At 42.2% G+C, this 18,410-nt stretch overlaps 1 protein-coding gene across 1 annotated transcript in view; it reads left to right on the plus strand.

The window, feature by feature from the left end:
* The window catches only part of LOC102852131, a 91,739-nt gene that overhangs the window by 59,362 nt on the left and 13,967 nt on the right, over positions 1–18,410 (plus strand). Inside the window, exons 7-9 of the mRNA XM_006894040.1 lie at positions 8,245–8,312; positions 9,505–9,594; positions 15,744–15,870. Of these exons, the coding sequence (XP_006894102.1) occupies positions 8,245–8,312; positions 9,505–9,594; positions 15,744–15,870 (285 nt within the window). The remainder of the gene's footprint in view (positions 1–8,244; positions 8,313–9,504; positions 9,595–15,743; positions 15,871–18,410) is intronic.

Consider the following 18,410-nt stretch of genomic DNA (forward strand, 5'->3'; position numbering starts at 1 on the left):
CGAGATTATGAAATGTTTGTTTTGTTTATTGTTTATTTTACTTTACCTTCATATCTTTTTTTTTTTCTTTTTGAAGGAAATTTGTAAAGCATGGTAATTAGAGCTGATAGATGAATAGTTCTGTGAGTCCTCCTTCTGGAATGGTCCTGGACTTACTCCCTGTGGGCAGCTCCGGCCTCCTCAGAAGCAGATGTCATCCACCTCAGGTGCCCCATCTTCAGAGCTTTGCGAAGAATGGGCTCCAAAGCGGCTGCTTTGGATCCTGTGTTTCTGTGATCTCAGACTGTGTTCCCCACAATGAGTGTGGCTTCCTTCCCTCCTCTGGCTGCCATGCACCTAGTCTGCACATCCCTGAGCCTCTCCATCTCTCCTGGATCAGGCAATGTCTGCCCATTCTGGGCGTCCTGAAAGAGCGTGCTCAGAAGCTTCTTGGGACTGAATTTCCTGCTTATATCATTCCCACCCACCCCCTCTGGCATCACTGATTGGCTTCTACCAATGGTTTCTTCTGCAAATGACTTCAAGTTGCTAACCTGAAGCCCTCAAGCTGGAATTTTGGTGGAATTTGGAATTTGGAGGACTTTCTCCTCAGGCTGGAGAAATCGTCCGCTTGAGCCACCTCCCTTCTCCTCCCACCCCACACACATCTGGTCTTGACTTTTTGCTACTTACCTTATAAACTTGTTTCTATATTTCCTAAATCCAGAAAGCATTAAATGCCATTTATCCCTAATACTTCTGTCATCAAACCTTCCTACTAGCTATTTGGATTTTTGTTCAGCTTCTGTTTACTTAATACGAGCACGGGTGTCAGGCTGCATCTGCTTGTGGGGAGGAGTGCAGGTGCCTTGGGCAGAGGTGGTCACAAGCCTTCACTTGCCTTAGAGACAAGGGCAGGAAGACCTGAAAGCAGCCTTTCTACATCTTCAGGTGGTGTGTGGTGGCAGATCTCAGAGCTGAGTGTGATTCAAAGAAGGGAACAGAAGAAAGGTACTGGGGGACAAGACAAGTATCAGATGATACTTGTATATACCATCCCAGCACCCAAGGAGTCTGGCCTTGTTTGACTGAGGAGACCATGGGTGGGTCTGGAAAGTGAAGAATGTAAAACATAGTCAAAACAAGGTTCTGAAACAGGTGCTGCTGGCCAGAAGCTTGTTAATCCTTCAAGGGCTCTCACCTTTATTGTGAGGGCTTCTTAGATCCCTCGAGCCAGGATGAGATTCCTTTACAGCTTGGTCAGGATGTACATCGCATTAGCATTTCCTACAGGTGTTTTTCTGTTCACCACCTCCATCTCCAAGACGGTTCCTTCACCATCCCTATGGTCTTTGCACAGATCCTTTCACAGAACAGATCTGTAGTAAATAACATTTGTTACGTTTAGTAGGGTGTTCTGGTGACCTGGTGGTAAGAAACTGTGCTGCAATTCCAAAAGCACACAGTTTGAATCCACCATCTGCTCAGCTGGAGAAGGATGGGCAGCCTCCTCCTGTGTGATTAGTTGCCTTTGAAAATCCCTGGAAGATCAGCCAGGAGTTGGTTCTGACTGGATGTCACATAACCACAGCAGTGTCTTTAGTAAACATTTGAGTAGAATTTGAAAAAGATAGTTGGAAATCTGAGTTTGAAAAGCCAGAAATCTAAACAGTAGTTTGTCTTTGCCTCATTTCAAATATTCAAGATGTTTGAAGAGGAAATATTTGTAGATGTATCAAATTGACGGGCGTGGAAAAGCTTGCTAATTCTTTGTCTGGAAGGCCCCCAAAGAGAGTAGCAGGCAGGAAATGATCCACAGTGACCAGACTCTCCTGTCCTTTCAGAAGTTTTATCTCTAAGGAATACTACATGTTGTGTAACTCAAACTCTCAGTCAGGCATGTGAAGTTGGAACCGACTCTTAGCTGGCCCTCAAGGGGGTTTTCGGAGGCTGTAAATTGCACAAGAGGAGATTGTCCTTCCTTCTCCCTCTGGCTGGCTGGTGGATTAAACTCCCAGAGAGGTGCCACGTTTGGGTTGGCATCATAGCTCCCTGAAGACTCGCCGCCAGAATTCCTAAAATCAGGTTGGAGGAGTGAAGAGACGAGGGCCAAGGGCACCGAGATAAGTTCACTGTATTTATTTTTAATATCTAAAAATCCATTTCCTTTGCATGGATTCTGTCTCTTAGTAAGCCTGTAGAGTAAGCCATGGCAGAGTAGAACTGCGCCATGGAGTTCCAAGGCTGTAATAAGGTTTTCATCTTTCTCATCCAGAGCAGATTGATGGATTCAAGTCACTGGCCTTTCACTAGCAGCTCGGTCCTCTAATCACTGGACATTACATGTTGTATATGATGATAATATAATGGCACTTGTGTTAGAATATGTACTTACATTGTGCTCATATGACAATACAATTAGCAGCCATTAATTAAAATAGCTACTTTCAGCTTTGAATCACTATTGAAAAGTCACCTTTAAAAACTTAAGGTACTAGGCAGCTAAACAAAGGTTGTTGTTTTCATGTGCCATCAAGTCATCTGCAACTCATAGCAACCCTATGTACAACAGCTCTGAAACCTGCTCTATCCTGTGCCAACTTTACTGCCCAGTCACTGTATCAATCCATCTCCATTATGGTCTCCCTCTCTTTCTCTATCTCTCCAACCTTCCAATCATGATATCCCACTCCAAAGACCAACCCCTCCTTGCAACATGCCCAGAGAATGTCAGACAAAGCCTCAGAATCTATACCTCCAAGGAGAACCCTCCCCTCAACCTCTCTAGGATGAACCTGTTTTTTCTCCTGGTAGTCCACAGTTTATTAAACACCCCTCTCCAGGACCACAGCCCAAAGGTTTCAACTCTCTTTCTATCATCCCTAGCCATTGTCCAGCTTCCTGAAGTGCAGCAAGCAATTGCGAAGACTATGACCTGGATCAGGTGCACCTTAGTCTCCAGCCTGATGTCATTGCTCTTCAGTACTCTGGAGAGGACCCTGACAGCTAATTTTCCCAGTGCAGTTTGTCTCTTGATTTCCTGGCTGCTGGTACCAAGAGTGTTGATTGTGGAGCCAAGAAACTAAAGCTGTTAATAATCTCAGTCCCTTCACCATCTATCATGATGCTGCCAATCAGCCCAGTAGTGAGAATCTTTGTTTTCTTGATGTTAAGCTTCAATCCATATTAAAGGCTGCAGTCCATGATCTTCTGCAGCAAGGACTTCAGGTTCTCCTCGGTTTCATCAAACAGGGTTGTGTCATCTGCATAATGTTGATGAATTTTCCTCCAATCTTGATGCCACATTCCTCTTCATAAAGCCCAGCCTCCCAGATGATCTGTTCTGCATATGGATTGAAAAGATAGGGAGATAGAATACATCCCTGGCATATACCCTTCCCGATTTTGAACCATGCAGTATCTTCTTGCTCTGTTCTGATGACTGCCTCCTGATCCAGGTATAGGTTTTGCATAAGCACAATCAAATGTTCTGGGATTCCCATTCTTCTCAGAGTCAGCCACCGTTTACTGTGATCCACACAGTCAAATGCCTTTGCATAGTCAATGAAACACAGATAGACATTCTTCTGGTACTCTCTGCTTTCAGCCAAGATCCATCTAACATTAGCTCTAATGTACCTAGTACCACAGCCTCTTCTAAACGCAGCCTGCACATCTGGCAGTCCTCTGTTGATGTCCTGCTCCAGTCGTTTTTTTATCCTTTTCAACAGAATCTTGCTTGCATGTGATATTAATGATATTGTTTGATAAGGAAATTATATTCATGCAGTCCTTTTGATCTTGCCTATGACAGTAACGGTGCTGCCCTTGTGGCCAAATCCATGGAAGAAAATATTATCTTTCCAGTAATCTTTTAATTGTTGTTATGTGCCATTGAGTCAACTCATAGCAACCCTTTGACTTAATTTTCCTCAACTTCAGCTTAAATTTGCATATGAGTAGTTGGTGGTCTGTCCCACAATCAGCACTCAGCCTGGTTTTCACTGCTGAGATTGAGCTTCTCCAGCGAATCTTTCCAAATGTAATCGATTTGATTCCTATGCACACCATCAGGTGAAATCCATGTGTATAGCCTGTGTTTATGTTTCTTATTAGGGTTTTTTGTTGTTGTTTTTGGGGGGCTTTTGAGTTTGGGGTTTTTTTTATCTCCAACACTAATAGGGTGGAGAAACTCAACCAAACAGTACGTCTACAAGTATTACTGCTAGAATGGCACCTCTAGCACTGCACTGAAAAATCACTCCTTGTCAAGTAAACAATAAAATTAATCTTTATTTGCATTAGTCATAAAGATTGTTTGTGTTTACTCAGCTAAATACATCTGGGACCTGTATAGGCTTATCCATACTTAATAATAACACTTAGAAACGTGAAACGGCAAGGACTTCTTGGCTCATTTCTTTCTCTAGCTCCTTGCCAGAACTCCCCAAGGACAATTCGTGCAGAACTGCACTGTGAGTACATTGATGTCATATTCTCTTCATTTATACAAATACACAGAAATAGGACAGGGAGTTCACCACTTGGTTATGCTCATTTTAGCTTAATAGGAGAGAATTTGATTATGCAAGTAATCAGAGGGAACAGTCCTGGCAAATTTGCTGGCACATAACAAAAGTGTACTGTACAGGAAATAGCCCTAAGCCCTTTGCGGCTGACATAGACGTGCAATCATTCATATGGCAGGAGACATGTTTAGAAGCTCTGCCTGCTGCTCAGTCCCTACAGTGACTCCGAAAGCAGAAATATGCCACCCAGAAAGGACATGCTCCCAGTCTCCCCTGGTACAGATGTGACCATGTGACCAAGTTCTACCCAATAGGCTGTAAGCAAGTGAGTCATATGGCAGCTTCCTAAACTGAGAGCTGGTGCCTCAACCTTTCTTCTTTGGCCCCTTCTTACCCTGGAACCAGGTTCTTGGGTGCTGAGACTAGTCCAAAAATGAGTTTGAGATAGACCTAGGGAACTTCATGAAGCAGGGCTGCTATATTGCTCTAACTACATATTTCTGAGATTGCATGAGCTAAATCACAGAATACGGCCTTTACTCTGTATTGTATATCTCAATGTCAAAAAAGCAAAAGGTCTCACAACTGGACTGATAGGCAACATCATAATAGGTAGAGAAAAGATGAAAGTTGTCTACAATTTAATCTTACTTGAATCTACAATCAATCAACACCCTTGGTACCAGCAGTCAGGACAGCAGAAGACATATTCCACAAGGGGATTCTATCATCAAGGACCTCTCCAAATTATAGAGGATCAATGGTGTCACTTTGAGGACTGATGTATGCCTGATTCAGACCGTGGTCTTTCCAATAACTCACTGTACATCTGAGAGCTGGAGAATGAATAAGGATACAGAAGAACAGTTGATACCTTTGATCTGCGGCATTGGAGAAGAGTACTGAGCATCTCATGGACTGTCAAAAGAAGAGTCAAATATGTCTTGGAGAAAGTGCAGCCAGAGTGTTCCTTGGAGGCAAAGATGATAAAGCTTTACCTCACATACTTGGGACATGTTACTCAGAGAGGCTGTTCCTTAGACAGGAACATGATGCTTGGAAATGTGGAGGGACAGCAAAGGAGAGGAAGACTCTTAACCAGATGGATTGACACAGTGCCTGCCACAGTGAAGTCTAGTGTGTAAGGAAGTGTTAAGATGGCTCAAGATAGGACGGGGGTCAGGTCTGTTGTTCATAGGATTGCTATGAGTCATAATCAACTTGATGGTACCTAACAACAGCAACAACATGAATGAAATTAACTTTTACCTTGTAAAATGCTTAGTTTGAAATTTTTGTTGTTTTTTATTGTTGCTACCACCAAACAGATCTTAATATACTATGATCATGACTTTGGAATTTTTTTTTCCTAAATGTACTGTGAAGCCACTGAATAGGTTTCAGCAAGAGACTAGCATCATCTGTTTAAAATTTTAAAAGCTTTCATGCTAGATACTCTTTGAAGAATTGACCATATGGGGCAAACATAGAAGTAGGGGGACTTGAGGAGACTGCTGACCTCTCCCAGGCAGGTTGAGTGCTACCTCTGACAGGATGATAGTGGGCAGCCTCATAAAAGGAGGGCAGAGTGGGGCAAGGATGGGCGGGGTTGTTGTTATGTGCCATCGTGTCACTTGCAACTCATAGCGACCTTATGTATAAGAACCCTAAATGCTGTTCTAACCTGTGCCAACCTCGCTGTCTCAAACATATTCATTCCCACCACTCCACTCACAAAATCGATCCATCTCATTGAGGGTCTTCCTCCCCTGTGCCGTCCCTCCACTCTACCAAACATAATGTCCCTCTCCAAGGACCAGTCCCTCCTTGCAACATGCCCAAAGTATGTCAGACAAAGCTTCAAAAACTTTGACTCCAAGGAGCATTCTGGCTTCACCCTCTCTAGGACAAACCTGTTTGTTCTCCTAACAGTCCATGGAATATTCAACACTCTTCTCCAGCACCACAACTCAAAGACATCAATTCTCTTTCTATCATCTCTATTCACTGTCCAACTCTCCGATGCATAGCATGTAATTGCAAAGACTATAACTTGGATTAGGTGCACCTTAGTTTCCAGCCTGACATCATTGCTCTTCAGTACTCTTGAGAGGTCCCTTACAGCTGACTTTCCCAATGCAATTCGTCTCCTGATTTCCTGGCTGCTATTACCAAGAGTGTTGACTGTGGAACCAAGTAAACAAAAGCTGTTAGCTATCTCAATCTCTTCACCATCCATACTGATGCTGCCAATTGGCCCAGTGGTGAGAATCTTTCTTTTTTTGATGTTGAGCTTCAATACATATTGAAGACTGCAGTCCTTGACCTTCTGCAGCAAGCGCTTCAGGTCCACCTCAGTTTCAGCAAGCAAGGTTGTGTCATCTGCATAATGCAGGTTGTTGATTCTTCCACCAATCCTGATGCCACATTCCTCCTCGTACAGCCCAGCGTCTCAGATGATCTGTTCTGCATACAGATTGAAAAAGGAAGGAGACAAAATACATCCCTGATGGACCCCTTTCCTGATTTTGAACCATCCAGTGTCTCCCTGCTCTGTTCTGACGACGGCCTCTTGGTCCAAGTATAGGTTTCACATTAGCACAATCAAATGTTCCGGGATTCCCATTCTTCTCAGAGTCAGCCATAGCTTGTTGTGATCCACACAGTCAAATGCCTTTGCATAGTCAATGAAGCACAGATAGACATTCTCCTGGTATTCTCTGCTTTCTGCCAAGATCCAACTAACATTAGCTATAATATCCCCAGTACCACGACCTCTTCTAAATCCAGCCTACACATCTGGCAGTTCTCTGCCAACAATGTTCCAAACGTTTTTGAATAATTTTCAGCAGAATCTTCCTTGCATGTGGTATCAATTATATCATTCGATAATTTCCACACTCTGTTGGGTCACCTTTCTTTGGAATGGGAACAAATATCGATCTCTTCCAGTTAGTTGGCCAGCTGGCTGTCCTCCAGATTTCCTGGTACAACTTAGTGAGCACATCCAGGGCAGCATCTGTTTGTGGAAATAAATCAATTGCTATGTAGTCAACTCCTGGAGCCTTGTTTTTTGCAAATTCCTTCAGAGCAATTTGAACGTCCTATCACCATAGGCTCTTGCTCATATGCTATTTCATGAAATTCCTGTGTCAGCCAATTCCTTCCGATACAGTGACTCTGTGTACTCCTTCCATCTTCTCTTGATACTTCCTGGATCATTCAACATTCATAGGGTCACACAGTTTGATGGGTGGAGGGAGGATGAGGCTAAAGAAATGAGAAAGATTCAGTGTGAAAAACAATGTGTAAATAAAAGTGATCAGACACCAAAACATGCTCTTTAGTAGTGGTGGCTGCGTGATGCTAAGGGGGCAGAGGGAGCCACAGTAACTTTCCTGAGGATGTTTTAGGAAAGGCTCAGAGGAGGCTGTGTCTAAGCTGGCCATTAAGTGCTGATTGTTTTGCCTGCACAGAAGGTACAGTAAGTGGAGTTCTCCCGACCACTTAGGTGGAGGGGCAGGTGTCCAATCACATATGGCCAATCCTACTACTCCAAATAAGAACTCGGGGTGCAAATACATGGACCTACACTTTCCATTCTCCCAAGGCCCCATGAATTCTCTTTTCCATCCTTGGGAGTGGGAAGCATGTTACTAACTCTACCTTTTCTCTTTCCTAGCCACTCTAAAGGACAGCAATACAAGTTGTTCAGCTGGCCCCTCAGCGAACCCAGGAGCAAGTGAACATGCCTCTCCCCAGCTCAATGCAGAACTCTTTTCTGAAGGAGACTTGCTTCTCCAGGTACTGCTACATAATACTGTCTATCTCTGTTCCGTGGCAATGATTATGATTATTATAGAATCAGGTCTCAGAGGTTTTCTGAAAGCACGTTATTTCAACTCTTGCTGAATTTGGCTCTCATTATCATGTTGAATGTCTGATGGAATGTCAGTATTATATATATTTATCTTATTGACTACAGTTTTCTATATCTCTCTTCCAGTTTTTTTACAATTCTATACTCACAGAGCTATGTGGGTGGGCGTTACACATGGCGTTGTAGGAGTCCTGCACTCCAGGCATTAGTACTTGATCATCACCCCAAAGGTGTTTTGCCACTAATATTGTGTGATTTAGATGATGGGCTAGATATGAAAATCTGGTTATCAGCCATCAAATAAACTCAAAATATGTAAATGAAATACAAAAGAAGAGGAAGAAAAGTAGGTATAAAGATGTATTCTACTGGATACCTTTTTAAATCTACAGTTAATGAAACCCTGTAGTATTAATATTCATCTCAATAAACCAAGAGGTACAATGAAGAGCACTCCCCATCAAGCCTTTTCTCTTGGAAATCAAACCTGTGTTTTATGTTGCATTATCTTAGGCTTAAAACTGGGAATTGTGTGTGGAACTGTGTGTTCAGTACTCACTGAATAGATAATTTGTCACGATCGTAAGTTGTAATTTTCACTTGAAACTAACAGAGGCACAGGGAGGCGAGGCCTGTGTAGTGGTTTTTAGGGGCAGAAGGGAGCAAGGTCCGCGTGAGTGGTTTTTAACTGTCGGTACATGTTTCTCTGAAATGAATGTGGAGAAATGTTTCTAACTAAAAGCTTAAAATCAAAGCTCAGCAAAATACCTTTTTCTTAAGCCTAGGGCTTTCTCCAAATCTCCTGGGGGAGTAGTTAAAAATTTATTCCCTGGTACCATCCCAGGAGTTTCTAATGTGGTAGCAGGTGAGTGCCTTTTTTGTAGTTACTTAGTCCAGTAAATCCAACACACAGCCTCAGCCAGCGGAGAACATTGGCTTGTTCCTTTCCCCTCCTCACACTTGAAGGTGTGCTGGCCAGCAGTGGATCAGTATAGCCAAGGAATGTGACATACTACAGAAATGTAGAGACAAAATAAAACATTATGAATTAAAAATTTTTTAAAATTATGAATATATATACTGTGTATAATGAATATGCTTTCTGCCTCTTTCCAGGCCCTCAATGGTTTCCTCATGGCTGTTACAGAAGATGGCTATGTTTTTTATGTCTCCCCCACTGTCCAAGACTACTTGGGATTTCATCAGGTAAATGACTTTATTTTTCAGTTCAAGAACTAGGGCAAGTCTTATCTCTGTGAAGTTTTAATGGAAACCAGAAGATCGGAGTCTCTATCTAAATTCTTCTTATACACACTGCAGAGATTTGAAATTAACCTTCTCAAACTTTGGCTTCCTAGCCTATTAGAAGATGTGTTAGACTTGGTCACCTGAGAAGCAGAGGTAGGACCTGATGAAGTAGAGATCCAGGAAAGAAGGGAAGGAATGTACGTAGGTGAAAAGTCTTAACTGAAATGCAAATCATAAAAAAATAGACAAAGCTTATGGGAAGTCCTCAAGCCAAAATTACCCACTAGTGTCATGCTTCTCTTAACACCAGGTCTGCCTAAACTTGTCCCTGCCATGTCCAATCATTGTTGAGGAGAAGACTATGAGAATTGTGGCCCTAGCACAAACCTGGTGGTAGATTGAAAAGGGGCAGTAATTGAGGGTAAAGGTTAATTACATCTCTTACAGCCAAGAATCTGAGAACTTACACTCATTTTCATACTCACCTCTTTGCACACATCCGCAACTACATAAGAAATTCATAAGCAACTCTCCCTTGGTTCCCGTTACCCTCTCTGCCTGAGTGGAAACTCAAAAGAGATAAATGTTGGTGGAACAAACTACAGCTCTCCTCACTGCAGCTAACTTCAGAATAGAAACTAGTTCTCATCTTCTCCATCCTCCACAATCTTTTCTCAGTTTCCAGCACCCCTCACATATCTCAGGGGCTTACTTGGGGATGTGACCCAAACATGCATTCTTGAGAGTTTGTGAACTTAGCACTTCTCATTCTGCTTTTTTGTACATGTTAATTCACAGTGGGGAAGGGAATTTCATGACACATCCAAGAAGGTCATTGAGTGCTACACCTCTCTCCCTAGCCCCTTGGTGTAAAAGAAGCCCAACTCATCAAGACCAATCACTCCTTAAGAGACAATGATTCTTCTTTTCATCTTCTGGTTCAAAACGGCCCTGGCAATAGTCACAACTTAAAATTTGGTGGAATGCTATGCCCAGGCAATATCGCACTGCCTTTAGCAAATGGGGCCTTCGGTCCTGAGCCAAAGTTGCTGATCAGAGAAGTCCTGTCTCTCCCAAGAATGACCTGCCCCAGTGCTGCTGCCGTGATGGGTTTCTGAGTTTGGACTGTGACTGTTTGTTACATTCTCTGCAGTCAGAGAAGTAAAAAAATGCGCTTTCATGACTGCCTCTGAGGGAAGATATTCTGCACCTACAGTATTATAGTGTTGATCGAGTGATACCAATGCATTTTCAAGTGTATTATACACCAAAAGTGCCATTTAGTAGGAAAAACCAAAACTCATTACTTTCAATTCAATTCTGACTGAGGGTGATCCTCTGAGACAAAGCAGAACTGTCCCATAGAGTTTCAAAGGCTTAATCTCGACTGACAAGTCTTTCTTCCATGGAATAACTGGTAAGTTCAAACTGCCAAATTTTCTAGTTATCAGACAAATAACCACCACACAACAGGGGTCCTTGAAATGGAAAGAATTTTTTTGGTGGGGGGGAAATTATTATTTTTATTGATATTTTAATGAGAGTCTTCTTATAGAAACTTTGGATTTCCATTCATTCATTATTGCACATTTTCCTCTCTGCCCACCCCCCCCACACACACACAGTATGCTTTTCTCTTTGAAAAGAAAAAAATTATTTCATTGTTCTACAATGCCCCCTATCCCCAGTCAACTTTACTATGCAGCTCTTATTCTGGACTCTTGTCATAAAATAATACTTAATCATATATTCCTTTTGAACAGTTCTCTCCTGCATCTGTTTCAATGCAGTGTACATTGTTTATCCACTCCTTTCTTAGTTTGCCCCCAACTCCTCTCTCAGTCCCTTTTGCAACAGTGGCATTATGCAGTATTTATCTTTTTGTGTCTGAGATATTTCACACAGCATAATATCCTCCAGGGTCACTCATTTTGTATAATATTTCATGAGTTCCTTGTTTTTCAATGCAGCATAGTATTCCATTGCATGAATATACCACTGCTTCTCTATACATTTATTTGTTGATGGGCACTTGGGTTGTTTCTAATGCTTTGCTATTTTGAACAAAGCAGCAATAAACATGGGTGTGCATATATCTGCTTGGGTGGCAGTTCTGGTTTCTTTAGAGTCTATCCCCATAGAGGAATTGCTGGGTCAAATGGCATTTCTATTTCCAACTTTTTGAGAAAGCACCATACTGCCTTCCACAGTGGTTGCACCATTTTACACTCCCACCAACAGTGAAGAAGGGTTCCAGTTTCCTCACACTCTCACCAGTACTTGTTGTTTGTGGCTCTGTTGAATTTTGCTCTTCTTACTGGAGTGAGATGATATCTCATAGTTGTTTTGATTTGCATCTCTCCTAGAGCTAGGGATTTTGAACAGTTCATCATGTGTTTTTTCACCATCAGAATGTCTTCTTTGGTGAAGTGTCTGTTCATATCCTGTGCCCATTTTGCAATTGGTTATTTAGATTTTTCTTGTGGTGCTGGAGTATTCTATAAATTCTATATCTAAAAGTAAGTCCCTTATCTGACATGTCATTACCAACTATTTTTTCCCAGTTTGTGGCTTTCCTTTTTTATACTGTTGGAGAAGTTTTTGAATGTGCATAGGGATTTGATTCTTAGAAGGTCCAATTCACCTACTTTCTCCTGATATTAGGTTTTTCAGGATGCTTGGAATTCATGGATTTCACATTTTGGATTAGGACTTCTAGAGTTCTTCCAAGGTTTTCTCTAATGAAGTTTCTAGTCCTTGATTTTACTTCTAGGTCCTTGATCCATTTTGAGTTGGTTTTTGTGTGTGGTATGAGGAGTGGGTCTTGCTTGAGTTTTCTGAAGATAGTTTTCCAATTTTGCCAACACCATCTTAATTGATTTCATCTCCTTGTCAAAAATCAGTTGACCACAGGTAGATGGGCTGATTTCTGGGTTCTCAGTTCTATTCCATTGATCTATGTGTCTGTCACTGTACCAGTACCATGCTGTCTTGACCACGACAACAGTGTAGTAGAATTTGAAATCAGGGAGTGAGATGCCTCCTACCTTGTTTCTCCTTTTTTTTTAAAAAAAATTATTTTTTATTATTTTTGTGTGTGCCATCAAATTGGATCTGACGGTACAGGAAGAGATTGCCCCTCCTTCTCCAGCAGAGCATCTGGTGGATTCAAACCACATATCTTTGGGATTGCAAAGCAGTTTCTTGCCACTAGGCCACCAGAGCTCCCTCCTTATTTCTCTTTTTAAGGCGTGCTTTGTGTATTCAGGGCCTCTTTCCATTCCAAAAAATTGGAGATTGCCTTTTCCATCTTGTTGAAGAATGGAATTGATATTTGTATTGGAATTGCATTGAACCTATAATTTGCCTTTGGTAGTATTGTCATTTTCACAATATTGAGTCTTCCTATCCAAGAGCAAGGTATATGCTTCCATTTCTCCACATCTCTTTTTGGTTCTTGTAGTAATGTTTTATAATTTTCTTTGGCTAGATCCTTTGTGTTTCTGGTTAGATTTACTCCTAAGTATTTAATCTTTTGGTTAGCTATTGTTATGAGTATTGTTTTTCTTAGCTCCAGTTCTGTATTCTCTTTGTCCCTGTAGAGAAATACAGTTGATTTTTGTATGTTGATCTTGTGTCCTGCCACTTTGCTGAATTGGTCAACAATGTCCAGTAGTTTTCTTGCTGAGTCTTTAGGATTTTCTAAGTATACTATTATATCATCTGCATCTAGAGATAATTTTACCTCCTCTTTGCCAATTTGGATACCTCTTATTTCCTTCTCTTGTCTTATTGCTATTCCTAAAACTTCCAATACAATGTTGATTAGGAAAAGTGATAATGGACATCCTTGCCCAGTTCCTGTTCTCAAAGGAAATGGAAAGATTTTTTTTAAATAGCAGTGGTTGTTGTTAGGTGCCATCAAGGCAGCCACAACTCATACATAGTGACACTATGAACAGATCTGAACTTTGCCCTCTCCTGTCTCACGATGTCTGACATTCTTCATGCGTAAGTCCATTGTTGTAGGCACTGTATCAATCCATCTTGTTGAGAGTCTTCCTCTCTTTTACGGACCTTTTACCTTTTTCAGCATGATATCTTTCTCTGAGGACCAACCCCTTCTCATAAGATGCACAAAGTATGTGAGATGAAACTTCACCATTGTTGCTTCTAAGGAGCACTCTGGTTGTGCTTAATCTAAGACAGACTTGCTTGAGGAGTTTTTGTAGCAACAGAGAACTTTCTAAAACCAAAAAAATATAAAAGTATAGAGTTATTTTTATCTCTGTGTTCACCCCCTACCAACCCATACCCCTACCCCAGCCATGTCTCCATGAGGGACCCACCTTTCATTGCTACAGTGACTTCCTCCCTTTAACTTGGGAAGAGAAAGAATGAGCTGAGATTTAATGTTATTTTTTTGTAATATTTTCACCTTTGTGTCTTGGTTTTAACTGGACTCTTAGAAAAGATTTTATTTGTCAGAGATAGACCTCAGACAGTGTCCACCAGAGCCCTCATGTGTCCAGCCTTCTGTCCAGTTTCTTAACAGTATTTGCCCTTCCTCACTTGTGACCCAAGGGCAGAGGAGGAACTTGATGGGAGATGAGCCTCGTTGGGGACAGAGGCCCCTATAGGAAAGAATTTAAAGAAGGGAAAAAAACCCACACAACTTATTTAAAATCCTTCAACTCAGACAAAACCCCAGAGAAGCACAAAGTAAGGTGACGGATGTTAGGAGCACACAGCCCCTGCTGAGATGTTTAACCATAGTTTCCAGGTGTGGTAGGCATAGCTCTAGAGGGAGGAAGAAGAAGAGGAATGAATGGGAGAGAAATAAAGGCCACAAGGGAGAGGAAAAGGCAGAGGGAGCATGGAAGAACAGGTGGACTCAGGAAGGAGATAGCCTTCAGTCTGGCCTCGGCCTCTGTCCACAGCCCTCCTTGACCAGTAGCCTGGGTTTGGCCTTGTTTGCAATGAAGAAGTAAGGCCTGCTTGGACTACTGTGGTGTTTTTTTTTAATTGTCTTTTCTATTTTTCCTGGATCGTCCCTCTGTAAGCTACCTTCCTTCATTTCAGAGCCCCTGCCGTGCTCCCTCATCATCCATGTAACTTGTTTATAAACCCTTCATTTCCTTCCGTCTTTTCCTGTCATCTGAGAGTCTCTACCTCACTTATCCTTCACCTTCCTTTGCTGGCTTCCAGCTTGGAGAGAAACTCCTTTGCCAGGCCTTTCAACATTATTGTCTGCTCATAGCTTAAACACCAGAGTCTTACTTAATTCTGCTCAGGAGATTCAAAAGAGTCCCAAACCATGCCCAACTGGAACATGATTTAACAAACTAGGAACTGCAGGCATAGAGATTTATAAAGAAATTTATTATTTGGAATAAATTTACTTGATTTATAAGGAATACACTAAAAATTTCTCAAGGAAAAACTAGCCTGAAAAAAATTTCACATTCTCTTTGCATTTGAAGTATTCCAGAATCTGTATGCAACCAGATAGGTTCATTCTTGTTCCTGTTCAGATTACTACTTGGCCAAACCTAGTCCCTAAGAGACTATAATAAATTTGTGTTCCTTCATTTCTTTTAAGAAATAAGGGAACAGACTTTGATGCTCCCAGAAATCAGATCTTTCCCCCTCAATCTGTTTAATTTTGTCTGAAAGAGCTGAGGATAGCTTTCCAGGGACGCTCAACTCCTCCTCCCGCTGAGCTTCAGACCAGCTCTCTGGACTATTTCAGTGGTTCACTAAGAGTATCTCAATCTCAGGCATCTCTCTGTTATCTGAGACTTATCACCTGATAGTCACTCCGTTTAGCAGTGATATCAAGAGGTGTTTCCTAGGTTTGAGCACAGCAGTAGCCTGAGAAAATGAACTGTGAAAGACTGTAGGAGGGTCTGTGGATAGAGTGCATGCACCAGTCCCAGAGGTGAGAAGGAACAAGGATGTGTGAGGCTAAGATGACGGGTCACTCAGTACGGACATCAGAAGATGTGGGCTGGCTTTGAGGGTGTGGAGGGTGAGAAGGCTTCACTACCGCCTCGGAGGACAGGTAGCAGCTCTGGAAGTGTGATGTTCCCCCTTTGTCTTTGTAGTCAGATGTCATCTATCAAAGTGTGTTTGAGCTTATCCACAAGGAGGATAGACCTATGTTCAAGAGTCAGTTGTGCTGGTCACCAGACCCGGACCCTGTCACCAAAGAGGCCAAGCAGAACACCAGTCGTAAGTCACCAAGGCTTGGAGGGGAGAAGGCTAGGAGGTCAAATCAACTCTGTAAGTGTGTTCTGACCCACCATGCCTGAACCTTATGGGCCATGGGAAAGAAATTAAAGAATTAAACTTTTGTTTCTCAGCTCAAATGTATATATCATCAACTAAGCACTGCTGACTCACTGGCCATGGTCTGAGTGCATGGAGGAATGCGAGGAAGACAGGGCACATCAGAAAACTTGTGGAACAAGGTAGCATTGATGGTACAAGATTTTGCATTGTACAGATCAATCTCATGTGTGTGACTTCATTTGATATACATATATTTGGAATAGGAGTGGTGTCCACTTCCTAGACAACATGCCTCTGGAAACTCTATGAATTTAGAGAAATGACAGTAGTTATAGAACAGGGTTCAGGTCTTTTGTTCATAGGATCGCTATGAGTTATGTTCGACTTGATGACCTTAACAACACATGAGCCCTTATAACAAGCTGTGCTGCAATGCCAAATGCACACAGTTTTAATCCACCAGATACTCCACAGGGGAAGGATAAGCAATCTCCTCCCGTGCGACTTACTGCTTCTGAAAACCTGCTGGTTGGTCATCTGTGGATCAGTTCTGACTCGACAGCAAACAACAATAACAGGAAAGGGAAGTCTGCAGCCTTGTGGGTAAGGAATTACACTAACAAGTGACCCGAAAGCAAGTGATTCAAATCCACCAGCTGTTCCTCAGAGAAAGATGAACAGTCTCCTCCCATGTGATTTACAGCCTCTGAAAACTCCTGGAGAGTCAGCTATGAAATGGTTCACACTCGTAACATAAAAACAACAATAATAACAGTTAAGCAGGCATAGGAAATAGATTTCACTTGTCTTTGCTATCAATAGAATGCAAGCATAGTTTTAAAATTGTCTTGTTCACTAATGTGCCATGCCTAGAATAGTACATGATACAGAGTGAGCACTTGTAAGTATTCATTGCTGGCATGCATGAATGAATGAATGTACAGAGAAAGAAATTGAGGCTTGCCTAGTTTGACCCCATTTAGGAGAGGCAGGACATGCACTGGAGGGGCTGTCCTGCCTTTAGAGGCAGGATGCAGCCCCTGAATTGTGTTCAGGCCATCAGAGGACTCACATCTGTGCACCTGCTGAACACACAGGACAGGTAACCAATTGTGTGCTGCCCTGTGCACCCTCTACTGGATGATGCAAAAACATAAGCAAAAGGCAGTATTGTAGCTTACGTGTACATACTGTTGTGTAAATGCCTTTATCTGAGCCCACACACAGGTCCTCTCTGCAGAGCTTTCAGCGTACATTTAATACGCCTATGTAGGATGCAGAAAAGGCTCTTCTCTCTTTTTTGTGTGGTTTTTTTTTATTTCCATTTTTTTATTGGTTTGCTTGTTGTTGTTGATTGCCATTGAGTTGAGCACGACTCATAGTAACACCATGAACAAAAGGCCTGAAGCCCTTCCACAACCATCACCCTTTATCAAAGTTTCTAGAGTTTCCAGAAGCATGCTGTTCAAAAGATGTATGCCACTCCTACTTCCAAGTCTGTCTTAATCTGAGAGCTTCACCAAACACTGCCCACCATGGGTAATGGCATTTGACACTCCAATGCACAAGGCTCAGCGTCACAGCAACCCCAGGTTACCTCAGTACAGCATATTGACAGAAGAGTGCTGTACCACTTAGAAGAGTGTTCCTCCAGAATATAATAACAACCGATTTTTAAATACAAAGCCCTCCCCAAGGTCTTGTTGACTCTAAACTTGAAGCTTAAGTTAAAAATACAACCAATATAATATGTTTTTGTTGTTATGTGCCATTGAGGTGCCAGTGACTTATAGCATCCCTATGTACAGCATCTCTGAACCCTTCCCTGTCCAGAGCCAGTTTCACTAATTCCGACACACCAACCCTCATTGCCCGAGATACCATATCAATCCATCTCATCCAGGGTATTCCTCTCCTGCTCTGTCCCTCCACCCTTCCTGGCATGATGTCCTTCCCAAGAACCAGTCTCTCCTGGCCACATGCCCAAAGTATGTGAGACAGAGCTTCAAAATCCTAGCCTCCGGGGAGAGACTTGGTTTCACCCTCTCCAAGACAGACCTATTTGTTTTCTTGGCAGTCCATAGTATGTTCAAGACTCTTCTCAAAGTTTATATACATTGTGTTTCACATATTCTTCATTCACATTAGCTGTAGAAAATACAGTGGCACCTACTATAGGCCATCTGTTTTTAAGTGGCTAGAAGTGCTTTCTAAAGCCACTGGGGTAATTTAAGGCTAAGACACAAGCCAATAACCTGGCTCCCAGCTGGTGCCCTGAGGTTCTGCACTTCCATTGCTTCTGACTTAGTCATTCCTTGTACTTCTTTCTTCCTTAGTTGTTGTTATTGTTGTTAGGTGCTGTCAAGTTGAATACAACTCATAAGAACCCTGTTAACAACAGACCTGAACCCTGTCCTGTCCTATGGCCTCCTCCCGATCTCTGACACACTTGAGCCCATTGCTGCAATCACTGTCAGTTC

Source organism: Elephantulus edwardii, unplaced genomic scaffold (genome assembly GCF_000299155.1).
Source record: "Elephantulus edwardii isolate Elephantulus edwardi_28Jun2011 unplaced genomic scaffold, EleEdw1.0 scaffold00133, whole genome shotgun sequence".
Classification (NCBI taxonomy): Eukaryota; Metazoa; Chordata; class Mammalia; order Macroscelidea; family Macroscelididae; genus Elephantulus; species Elephantulus edwardii.